General features: G+C 33.2%; 1 protein-coding gene across 3 annotated transcripts in view; it reads left to right on the top strand.

Moving 5' to 3' along the window:
• Positions 1-12,951, top strand: part of ATRNL1 (attractin like 1) — an 809,337-nt gene that overhangs the window by 62,777 nt on the left and 733,609 nt on the right. For all 3 annotated transcript variants that reach the window (XM_069567614.1, XM_069567615.1, XM_069567616.1), the window contains exons 6-8: positions 2,144-2,318; positions 5,308-5,395; positions 10,662-10,917. In XM_069567614.1, the coding sequence (XP_069423715.1) occupies positions 2,144-2,318; positions 5,308-5,395; positions 10,662-10,917 (519 nt within the window). The remainder of the gene's footprint in view (positions 1-2,143; positions 2,319-5,307; positions 5,396-10,661; positions 10,918-12,951) is intronic.

Genomic DNA, 12,951 nt, shown 5'->3' on the forward strand with positions numbered 1-12,951 from the left:
TAACTTTTTATTTAGAAAGAGTTTCAAATTTATAGAAAAATGGAAAGAACAGGGATTGTACAAAGAATACACAAATGCCCTTTACCCAGATTAACCTATTATTAACATTTTATCCTTTTTGGTTTATTATTCCTGACTTAAATCTACATTTTTATTTTAAAGAAAACAGCATTTAGCATTCAGACCAGTAGGTATACCACTTATGTGTAATGCCCATATGATCTTATTTCTTTTCAGTTAAATTAGAGGTTGGCAAACTTTTCTGTAACAGACCATATAGGAAGTATTTTTGGCTTTGTGAATTGTATGGTCTGTCTTGAAACTGCTCAACTCTGCTGAGTATGGCAAACACAGCCTTCAATAATACTTAACTGAGTTCTTACAAAACTTCATTTACAAAAACATGTACTGGGTTGGATTTTGCTCATGGACTGTTGTTTGCCAACCTGAGTTAAAAGAGGTCCAGTGGTTTAGAATTGTAATTTTAACTTAAAAAATATCAACATGTTCCTTTAATTTCTTTGGTTACTAAAGTGTAGTTCACTGACTTTTCACTTAGAAATGATAACATTTTCTGTATCTGATTTAAAAGATTTTTTTTTGTTATCAAAGAGATGATCTACCTAATATTTACCTGAAAAATACAGACTCATAGAATGTAAACCTTGAAAAGGACTTTGAAGATGAATGAATGAATGCATGGGTGAGTGAATAAATAAGCAAATAAAAACTGTAAGGGTTAATATTTCTGAAATTAGGGTCTGTTTGGATGTTTTAAAATTTTGTGATTCAGTGATGATCTAAAACTTTTTTGATAAGAAATCATTACTTTCATAATTGTGTAAAAATGCTACTTGATTGCAGTGCCAGCATTTGTGTTGACTGTTGAATTAGGACCAAATAGTATTCTTATTATAGGCTAAAAAAATAATAAAATGTACTGATACCATTGTGATAAGTGGAGGTCAAATGATGTTAGGGTCTATTTTATAAATTAGAAAGGTTTGTAAATGGTAGATGAAAGAAAAGTGCTGTGAGAATGATTTTGTCAAAATAATACAGGTATCTTAAAGTGTAAAAAAGGTGCTATAGCATTAATATCATTTCCAACTGGAGTCTAATGAATTACTTTGAGCAGAACAACATCATCCATCATTTTAAGCGAATATTAATTTTACTGATTTTATAAGCTTTTTATGAACATAATTTATAAGCTTATGTTAATTTTATATTTATAAAAGAATTTTGAACATAATATATTTCTATTAGTTTCATTGGCATTAAAATAGTTTATGAGCCCTTAAATTTGATGAAAATAAATATATTTCCATTAGAAGCATTCCTTACATAACTCAAGTTTGAGAAACACTGATCTAGCCTAGTTGTCTACATTTTATAGATGATGAACCAAGACTCATGAGCAACATAGTGAATATGGATAGGAAAAGACAGTGTTTTCAACTTGTAATATTTGTTATCCTGTACTCATTAATAGTTTTTTAAAATTATGCATAATAATTTTTTCAGTTTATGGACAGTAAGCCTCTCTACCAATGCCAAATTTGGTTGTCCTTAATAAGAATGCTGCTAAGAAAAAACGTAATTTTTATTTTTGTGTTTCTTTAATATAGTTGTAAACAGAAAGTGCTACAATTTACAAATGCTTTAATTTCCACTCTCTTTAAAAAAATTAAATATTTATAATAACTCTTAGGAAATATTTCTGTTTTATAGATGAAGGCTTGATGATGGCAGAGGTAAACAGACTTTCCCAAGGTCACACTTTTAGTGACAGAACTAGGGTTTGAGTACATTGTTTTCCATTCTCATATTCAAGTAGAATATTAGTATACTAAAATAAATCTGAAATTTATATTATTTAAAGAATTCTTTCAAATTATGATATGTATTTGAACAAATTCAAGCCTAAATTAAGTATATGATTTTTTTTTCCTCCTTTAAGCATTACATTTGCTGTTAGAGTTTTTCCTGTAAGTTATATTTCAGACTATTTCTTATGTACATTATATTTATTAATATGATGAGCATTGAATTCTTAAATTCTCTTAACCCATATATTCTATTTCTGTAGTCTAAGGTCTTTGCTTAATGCATTGCATTGTTTGATTTTTCTTTTAAATAGGTCCTGATTGTTCTTTGAATGTTCCTTCCACTGAGTCTTACTGGATTCTGCCAAATGTTAAACCCTTCAGTCCTTCCGTAGGTCGAGCTTCCCATAAAGCTGTTTTACATGGGAAATTTATGTGGGTGATCGGTGGATATACTTTTAACTACAGTTCTTTTCAAATGGTCTTGAAGTAAGTTTTTTCCCCATATTTTTACAATCTATTTTTTAAGCTGGGTGTTTTTGGATAATGAAGACTATCCTAAATGTCTTATTGCTATGCTAATTTATGAATGGTTGTCTTTGTAATAGTATCTGTTTTCCACATGGGACTGATTTGAGAATATATAAACTCAGTATATCCGAAAGTTATTTGTCACTGTGCATATATGTTTGTTCTATGTAGACATTTCTTTAACTTTCTAGAGTGCTTTTTATTAAATTCTGAATAAGAAAGTATTAGCTTTAAATAAGGCCAGGCCAGGCCTATATTGGCTTTTGTGAATCCTGGTCATCTTTTATTTTTTCAGAATGAAATATAATTACTTATATAAAAATACTTTCAGTTTTTTTTTCCCCTCAAATCTTAATTTACCTAAACTTTTACTCTGCATTTACTTTGCAAAGTTTTATTGATAGAGTGGTACCAGTGTTGTAAAATAGGTTATTGATTTACTGTGAACTTAATGGAGATTGTCCTTTGCATGATTGGATGATAAGGAGCGTTGCATGAATGCCAGCTTTATCTGATTTTTTTCAGCTGGTGATTGTATTTTATGAACTATTCAGTAACAAAATAAAAGAGGAAATAAGAATAATTTGATTATCAGTGTTGTTTTCAGGGGTCACATTCATAATATGTAATAACTGGTGCAACTTGGGTATCAAGCAGTCGGAAATGACCTTGGACAGTGTACCATATGGTGTATGCCCCAAAAGGCTTGCTGTATTTAGTAGATAAATATACAGGACACCCAGTTAAATCTGAATTTCAGGTCAACAGTGAATACTTTTAGTATGAATAGACCTTTTGTAATTTTATTTTTCAGTTTTGTCTCGAGTGTTGCATGGGTCATACTTATACCAAAAAATTTGTGGTTTATTTGAAATTCAGATTTAGCTGAGCATGCTGTATCTATAAACCCTAATTTCTGAATATATTAGCCCTATTAATTTGGGGGATTAAAAAATTCTGTGTATAAGGGGAGATTCCTTTAAAACTATGATTATGACTGGAATTACAGTGTAAAATAAATTCTGGAGAGAGGGAAGAAGAATTTTAAGTAAACATTTTAAATGAAGGATTTCAATATCCTGTAACAATAAATGAAAGATAAAATATAGTAGAAAGAACTGAAAGAGAATTGGTAGGATTATTAAGATATGCAAAGAATCTGAGGAACTGAGATTTAAATGTGTAAAAGAAAAGGAAATTAGTCTTGATTCATGAAAATGAAAAGTTTGTGAAAATAGAGTGGAAGTTTGGATTAAATTGTTGTGGCATTTACAAAGTAAGGTTGTGAAGACAGTATAGTTGTCAAGGAAACTTGGACATCTTAAAAGTTTGTATTCTGTACAAGTTAAATAGCACATTTTAAATTAAGTGATGAATTTTACTGATATTCTCCTAAACATATATTTTCTATTTGAACCAGATAGCTTTTTTTTGTTTGTTTGAAACCTGTTTCTTTCGGTTACAGTGTTTATGTAGTTTTGTAGTAAACTAGAGGTATAAAATTAGAAATAACTTTGTTGCTGTTTTCACAGGTTAGAGAATTTTTTTCATTATTCTCAAAGGTGGTTTAGTTGTAGGTGAGGATGTTTAAAAAGCTTTTTAGAAGTGATGGTGTCCCTAATAAGTTGATTAATCTTCTATAATAGAATTTAATTGAGGTGTACATGTTACATTTAAGACAAATTATTCAGTAAATGATACAAGAGTTCTGTATTAGTGTCTATTAGAGAGTATTTTACAGAATATTTATTCATTGACATTAGCGAAAGTTAACTTGTAATCATGGGCATAGCAAATTGTTTTGAACACATTCTGTGCTTAGTACTTGGAATATGGAACATCTCAGGTGGCTCAGTGGTAAAAAATCCATGTGCAGGGCAGGAGATGTGGGTTCAGTCCCTGGGTCATGAAGATTCCCTAGAGAAGGAAATGGCAGTCTACTCCAATATTTTTGCCTGGGAAATCCAATGGACAGAGGAGCCTGATAGGCTATAGTCCGCAGGATTGCAAAAAACTTAGTGACTGAACGATACAGCTTAGGATATATCACTGGATATGATGAATGTCCTGTCTTTGTTAGTGAGGAAAGATAGACAATTAGGAAAAAAAATGTAACTAACGTGATAACAAGTATACAGGACTTCATAAGTGGCTCAGTGGTAAAGAATCTGCCTGGCAAGCAGGAGACTCGGGTTTGATCCCTGGGTCAGGAAAATCCCCTGGAGAAGGGCATGGCAACTCACTCCAGTATTCTTGCCTGGGAAATCCCATAAACAGAGGAGCCTGGTGGGCTACAGTCCATGGGGTTGCAAAGAGTCGGACATGACTTACCCCCTGAACAACAGCAACAAAATGAGTTATGTATATGCACATCTATCCACAGACAGATATAGATAGATAGCAAAATAGATAGCAGGGGTAAGCAAATTAGAAATGGTGAAGAGGAGGGCATTGCGGTTATAAACACAGTGGTTAAAGTAGGCTTCATGAGATAGATGAGAACTGAGCAGACTTGAAGGAGGGCAGACATTGGTGGTGCAGGTATCTGGAGGCAGAGAAAAGAGCCAGACAAAAGCCTTAAGGTAGATGCTGCTTGGAGATTTCAAGAAGCCACAAACAGGCCCATGTGACTTTAAAAGTGTAGAACTATTGTTTAGGGTAATCAACTGGTTCAAATGATTAAGCTGACAGAATAATTCCAATAATAAATAGCCTAGTCAAGTTAATGCATATTACATATTTAGATGATTGAATCCTAATTTAGAGTAGGTATATGTTGAATGAGTCTTTATTAAAAATTTCTAATATGGTGTATGAAATTATGAGTTTATTTGTAATTGTTTTTGAATTTAATGAATATTTAAATACAAAGAAAGCATATGCAAATTAAAAAAGCTAAAATGAATCTTAGCTTATGAAGTTATATTTATTTTCTTCTTGTTTTTAGTTACAATTTAGAAAGCAGTATATGGAATGTAGGAGCTGTATCAAGGGGACCTCTCCAGAGATATGGGCATTCTCTTGCTTTGTATCAGGTATGGATCCTGCTTTAAATTTTAATCTTTTTTTTTTTTTTTAATTAGCCTTAGAGAAAAAAATACTAAATCTCAGATTTATTTCAAATACTTAATGAAAACAAGAGATCTGATGAATCACAATAACTTGAAGTGTCATCGATTTTTTTTATACTATTTTAGCAAAAAGATAGATTTTAATGCCATCCTTCACTGAACATGGGGAAAAAGGAAGATTGACTTTTTGTTCATGACTTTATACCTTGTCATCAGATCAATCACTTAAAAAATTTTGATAAAATACACATAACAAAAGTTTACCATTTTACCCGTTTTTAACAGTACAGTCCATCTAGTGGCGTTAAGTACATTCAAATTGTTGTACAGTCATTTCCATTATTTCCAGACTTTTTTTTCGTCTTGTAAAACTGAAACTCTGTACCCGTGCCCCTACATTTCCCCCCTTTCTCAGCCCCTGGCAAACCACCCTTCTGCTTTCTGTCTCTGTGAGTTTTACTCTTCTAGGTACCTTATATAAGTGGAATCATACAGTATTTAATGATTAATAAATGACTGGCTTATATAATCACTGGCTTATTTCACTTGGCACAATGTCCTCAAGATAATCTGTCTTATAGCATGTGTCAGAATTTCCTTCTTTTTTTTACAGGCTGAACAATATTCCACTCTGTGTATATGCTACATTTTGTTTATCCATTCATCCATCAGTATATACTTGGGTTGCTTTCGCCTTTCTGGCTAGTATCAATAATGCTATTATGAACATGAATGTACAACTATCTGTTCAGGTCCCTGATTTCCATTCTTTTGGATAGTCAGAAGGGGAATTCCTAGATTTAATGGTAATTCTATTTTTAATTTTTTTTGAAGAACTGCCATATTGTTTTTCTCCATTGAGCATACTATCCTCCATTGAACATGGGGAGAAAAGAAGATTGACTTTTTGTCCATGACTTTATACCTTGTCATCAGATCAATCACTTACAAAATTTTGATAAAATACATATAACAAAAGTTTACCATTTTACCCATTTTTAACAGTACAGTCCATCTAGTGGCTGTACTTAATTCAAATTGTTGTACATTCAAATTGTTGTACAGTCATTTCCATTATTTCCAGACCTCATTTCGTCTTGCAAAACTGAAACTCAGACCATTTTATATTCCTACCAATAGTGCACAAGGATTCCAATTCCTCCATATCCTTGTTAATACTATTTTCTATTTTTCTTTCTTTCTTTTTATTTAAATAATAAAATTCCTAATGAGTGTAAAGCAGTAATGTAGTTTTGATTTGTATTTCCCTAATGATTTATGATGTTGAACATCTTTTCAAGTGCTTATTGGCTATTTGTATGCTTTCTCTGAAGAAACATATATCAAGTGTTTCGCCCATTTTTAAGTTTTTCTCTTTTTATGGTGTTGAGTTGTAGGAGTTCTTTATATATTCTGGATTTTATCTCCTAACTGGATATATGATTTGCATATATTTTCTGTCATCCTTTGGGCTGTCTTTTTACTTTGTTGATAGTGTCCTTTAATGGTCAGGTTATTAATTTTGAAACAGTCCAGTTTATCTGTTTTTTCTTTTCTTGCCTGTGCTTTTGGTATCATTTCCAGTTTTGTATGAAGGTTCCAATGTCTACACATTTTTGCCAATACTAGACTAGTTAGTGCCTTTTTGCTTATAGCTATCCTTTTTTTTTTATTTATATATATATATATATATATTTTTTTTTTTTTTAGTTTTTTTATTTTTTAAATTTTAAAATCTTTAATTCTTACATGCATTCCCAAACATGAACCCCCCTCCCCCACCTCCCTCCCCATAACATCTTTCTGGGTCATCCCCATGCACCAGCCCCAAGCATGCTGCATCCTGCGTCAGACATAGACTGGCGATTCAATTCACATGACGGTATACATGCTAGAATGTCATTCTCCCAAATCATCCCACCCTCTCCCTCTCCCTCTGAGTCTAAAAGTCCGTTATACACATCTGTGTCTCTTTCCCTGTCTTGCATACAGGGTCGTCATTGCCATCTTCCTAAATTCCATATATATGTGTTAGTATACTGTATTGGTGTTTTTCTTTCTGGCTTACTTCACTCTGTATAATCGGCTCCAGTTTCATCCATCTCATCAGAACTGATTCAAATGAATTCTTTTTAACGGCTGAGTAATACTCCATTGTGTATATGTGCCACAGCTTTCTTATCCATTCATCTGCTGATGGACATCTAGGTTGTTTCCATGTCCTGGCTATTATAAACAGTGCTGCGATGAACATTGGGGTACATGTGTCTCTTTCAATTCTGGTTTCCTCGGTGTGTATGCCCAGAAGTGGGATTGCTGGGTCATAAGGTAGTTCTATTTGCAATTTTTTAAGGAATCTCCACACTGTTCTCCATAGTGGCTGTACTAGTTTGCATTCCCACCAACAGTGTAGGAGGGTTCCCTTTTCTCCACACCCTCTCCAGCAATTATTGCTTGCAGATTTTTGGATCGCAGCCATTCTGACTGGTGTGAAGTGGTACCTCATTGTGGTTTTGATTTGCATTTCTCTAATAATGAGTGAAGTTGAGCATCTTTTCATGTGTTTGTTAGCCATCCGTATGTCTTCTTTGGAGAAATGTCTATTTAGTTCTTTGGCCCATTTTTTGATTGGGTCGTTTATTTTTCTGGAATTGAGCTGCATAAGTTGCTTGTATATTTTTGAGATTAGTTGTTTGTCAGTTGCTTCATTTGCTATTATTTTCTCCCATTCAGAAGGCTGTCTTTTCACCTTGCTTATATTTTCCTTTGTTGTGCAGAAGCTTTTAATTTTAATTAGATCCCATTTGTTTATTTTTGCTTTTATTTCCAGAATTCTGGGAGGTGGATCATAGAAGATCCTGCTGTGATTTATGTCTGAGAGTGTTTTGCCTATGTTCTCCTCTAGGAGTTTTATAGTTTCTGATCTTACATTTAGATCTTTAATCCATTTTGAGTTTATTTTTGTGTGCGGTATTAGGAAGTGATCTAGTTTCGTTCTTTTACAAGTGGTTGACCAGTTTTCCCAGCACCACTTGTTAAAGAGATTGTCTTTACTCCATTGTATATTCTTGCCTCCTTTGTCAAAGATAAGGTGTCCGTATGTGTGTGGATTTATCTCTGGGCTTTCTATTTTGTTCCATTGATCTATATGTCTGTCTTTGTGCCAGTACCATACTGTCTTGATGACTGTGGCTTTGTAGTAGAGCCTGAAGTCAGGCAAGTTGATTCCTCCAGTTCCATTCTTCTTTCTCAAGATTGCTTTGGCTATTCGAGGTTTTTTGTAGCTATCCTAATGGGTATGAAGTGGTATTTTATATTTGATTTGGCTTTCACTGTTGACTAACAATGTTAGTAGTCATGTGATTCTTTTTGGGTATTTGTATTTTCTTTGAAGAAATGTCTGTTTAAGTGCTTTCCCCATTTTAAAATTATTGAGATGTCAGAGTTCTTTATATATTCTAGATACAGGTCCCTTATTAGATATGTAATTTACAAATATTTCTTCCCATTCTCTGAGCTTTTACTTTCTTGGTGGTGTTTTTTGAAGCACAGAAATTTTTAACTTTGATGAAATCCAATATATATACTTTTTCTTTTGTTGCTTGTGATTTTGATGTCATACCTAACAATATGTTGTCAAATCCAAGGTCATGCATGTTTAGCTTGCATCTTCTCTAAATGTTTTATAGTTTTTTTTGGCTTTTACTTTTAGGTCTTTGATACATTTTGAGTTGTTTTGTATGTTCTGTGCAGGAAGGATTTAGGTTTACCCTTCTGCATGTAACTATCTTGTTTTCTTAGCCTCATTTGTTGAAGAGACTGTTCTTTCCTCATCAAATGGTCTTGGCACTTTTGTCAAATATCAGTTAGCCGTAGGATATGGATTTTTTTTTCTGGACTCTCAGTTATGTCGATTTATGTATTTATTTTTTCTAGTAGCTTGCTATCTTAATTACTTTTGCTTTGTAGAAATTTTTAATGTTGAAAAGTGTTAATCCTCCAATTTTATTTTTCTTTTTCAAGGTTGTTTAAATATTCTGGATCTCTTGCAATTCTATTTGACTTTTGGAATCAACTTGTCAGTTTCTACAAATCTGGAATTTTAACTGAGATTGCATTGAATCTGTAGATCAGTTAGGCAAATGCTGCAGTCTTAACAATATTAAGTCTTCTGATCCAGGAACACAGGATGTCTTTCTATTAATTTAGGTCTTTTAATAATTATTTGTAGCTTTCACAGTATAAATTTGGAGTTTCTTTTGTTAAATTATTCTTAGTTATTTTATTGTCTTTGCTGCTTTGTAAATTGAATTGTTTACTTAAGTTCATTTTTGGATTGTTCACTGAAAGTGTATAGAAATATAAATTGATTTTTTTTGTACATTGATCTTTTATTCTGCAGTGTTGCTGAAGTCAATAACTCTAATTATTTTTTATTTCTTAGGATTCTCTATATACAAATTCCTATCACCTACAAACAGAAATATTTTACTCTTATTTTCCAATCTGAATGCCTTTATTCAGTTTTTGCATATTTGCTCAGGCTAAAAATCTTGAGTACAGTGTTGAATATAAGTGGCCAAAAGCAGGCATCTTTATAACTGACCTTGGTGAAATATCCAGCCTTTTATAGTTAAATACAATATTAGCTTTGTGTTTTTCTTAGGTGCTCTTTATTAGGTTGAAGAAATTCTTTTCTCTTTCTAGGTTATTGAAATAATAATGATTTATATATCATTCATTTCAATCACATATGATTTAATGACATATGATTTTTATAATTTATAAGTGCTCTAAAGTATCTGCTTATAGCCATGAGAAGTGGTAATAAAAATGTACTCCATATAATAGATACAAATGTGTCTACTTTTCTGTGGACAATGCTTGATGAAAACGGTGAATGTCTGTACTGCACAAAGCAGTACAAATAGATGGTAAAATTCAAATGTAACAACTAGGGACTTAACAACTAGGATGGTTAATTAACCATATAATTTTTAATTAAAACACCTTAAAGTAACTTTTTGAAAGTGTGGCTTTCCATCTTGTAAGTAAAAGAATTAATCATCATTGCTCATGTGTTCCCATTTGATTTTTTTACACATAAGAACTATGTCTTATGCATGTTGTGAGCAATTACTAAAATTTAATGTTTAAACATAGTCTTTAATTCATGTATCTTGATAAGATATAAATATTTTATGTATTAACATAGGTTTTTAATCTACAGGACAACATCTTTATGTATGGAGGCAGAATTGAAACAAGTGATGGCAATGTCACAGATGAATTGTGGGTGTTTAACATACACAGTCAGTCGTGGAGTACAAAAACGCCCACTGTGCTTGGACATGGTCAGCAGTATGCTGTGGAGGGACATTCTGCACACATTATGGAGCTGGATAGTAGAGATGTTGTCATGATCATAATATTTGGATATTCTGCAATATATGGTTATACAAGCAGCATTCAGGAATACCATATCTGTGAGTTACTTTGAACATATAGCTATACTCTTTTTTTGTTGGTTGAGAATATTTTTATCTTTAATAGAATAGTAATTTGAACTTATCAAAATGATTAGTTATTTGAAATTAGAATTACAAGCCAAGGATTAGTATTTTTTAATATAAACTTTTAAATTTTGTGTTAGATATTGCCCTATAATATTTATCTTCTTAGCTCAATGTGTGGAAATGTTATAGACACATTTTCTAAGGATTGAGAATGTGTATTTTTAAGTATGAGAAGTTCCAATAGATGGTGCTATTTCTTTGGATTTTACTTATGAATTGAGAGCTAAAATTAACCCAGTTATCTTTACTATGCATTCCATGACTTCAGGATTTTTCATTTTTCAGGGTTTTGTTCCTAATCTTATTGCAGTATCTCTGTGTATGTATTACTCTTCTGAAGTAAGCTTCCTAAGAATCGTCTTTTGGCTTCTATGAAAGATGATATCTGATGTGTGAAGGTGACTGGGACAATCATATATGACTTTCTCTAGTATACTCTTAAATATTCTAGTTTATTTTCCTGGTACTTTATTTCTTTGAATTCTTTATGACATTTTCAAACAGCTGTAAGCTTTTTTTTTTTCCCTTAATTTGTCTACAAATATGTATTTACTATGATTGCTATTTAGATTCAAGAACGTACTTCATCTCTAGTTCTGGCCAGAATTATGAACCCAAGTTTTTGGCCCTTTTGTGTATAGATAACTTTATTCAATTATTTAGAGTCCTTGTGCAGTCTCAGTGAGAAGACTCATTTGCAGATCACTATTAGCAGCAGCAGGAGAGAGCTTGTATGTGCAGAAAAGGACTCCCTCTTGAATACTCCACTGTTTCGCCTGCGGTCCTTTGACGTGATCTCTTCTTTTTCATCTCAAAGTGCAGCTGGGCTAGAATTGGTATATATATCCTCTTTACTTCTTATTGCCATTTCCTGATTTTACTCTGTCCTCCCTGAAATCACTCAGCTTTGAATCTTCTGGCATCAGACTGTACCACCTATTACCTCTTCTTACACTCCTCTCTTGTTCCTTTGGTCACTGTGCTTAATTCCTGGAAGAATATAGTGTCTGGCTCACTGTCTGTGTCCCGCATACATTAGTCAGGTATATTAACATCCAATTAAATACTTCTGGACTCTCAACTTTTTTGATCTCTCTTCCAAAGATCTTGTCTTCCATTCTGTGGTACCCTTGACTCTGTGTACCTGCAGTGAATCCTGTAATTTGCACTTCAGATAGCTTATTCTTCAAGTGCTGCTGATGTTTCCAGCTTACTTCTGAAGAGGATCCAGACCGGTAGTTCTTCAACCTTACCTCAATAGTCCATTGTGCCTCCTGTCAAGTTTTCAGTCTCTCCCTGGCCTCTTTTGTCTGTACTTCTCACTGACCAAGTTTTGAGTTCATAGTCACCACTGTCTCTTACGGCTCTCCAAGATGACTGTTTCATATATTTTCCACTCCCTTAAAACTTCTAACAGTTCACGCCTCATCATTACTCTCAGTTGATGACTTGACTTCTTATTTTACTGAGAAAATAGAGGAACTCTAAAGAGACTGAAACTCCAATACTTTGGCTACCTCGTGCGAAGAGTTGACTCATTGGAAGAGACCCTGATGCTGGGATGGATTGGGGGCAGGAGGAGAAGGGGACGACAGAGGATGAGATGGCTGGATGGCATCACCGACTTGATGCACATGAGTTTGGGTGAACTCCGGGAATTGGTGATGGACAGGGAGGCCTGGTGCGCTGCGGTTCATGGGGTCGCAAAGAATCGGACATGACTGAGTGATTGAACTGAACTGAACTGAAAGAGACTTCTGGTGAGAGGAATATTTTAGATGTAATGGTTAATAAGAAATGTTACATTAAATGAGCCTGTGTACATGCATTATTGTCACAAACACTCATGCCGCAATGAAGCAGATGTGGGTAAGTCATTCTCATTTTTCAAATGGGCCCCAGAGTTGTTTAAGCAAGAGTTACAGATTTTCTGTATAAAAAAAG

This window comes from Ovis canadensis, chromosome 22 (genome assembly GCF_042477335.2).
Source record: "Ovis canadensis isolate MfBH-ARS-UI-01 breed Bighorn chromosome 22, ARS-UI_OviCan_v2, whole genome shotgun sequence".
NCBI lineage: Eukaryota > Metazoa > Chordata > Mammalia > Artiodactyla > Bovidae > Ovis > Ovis canadensis.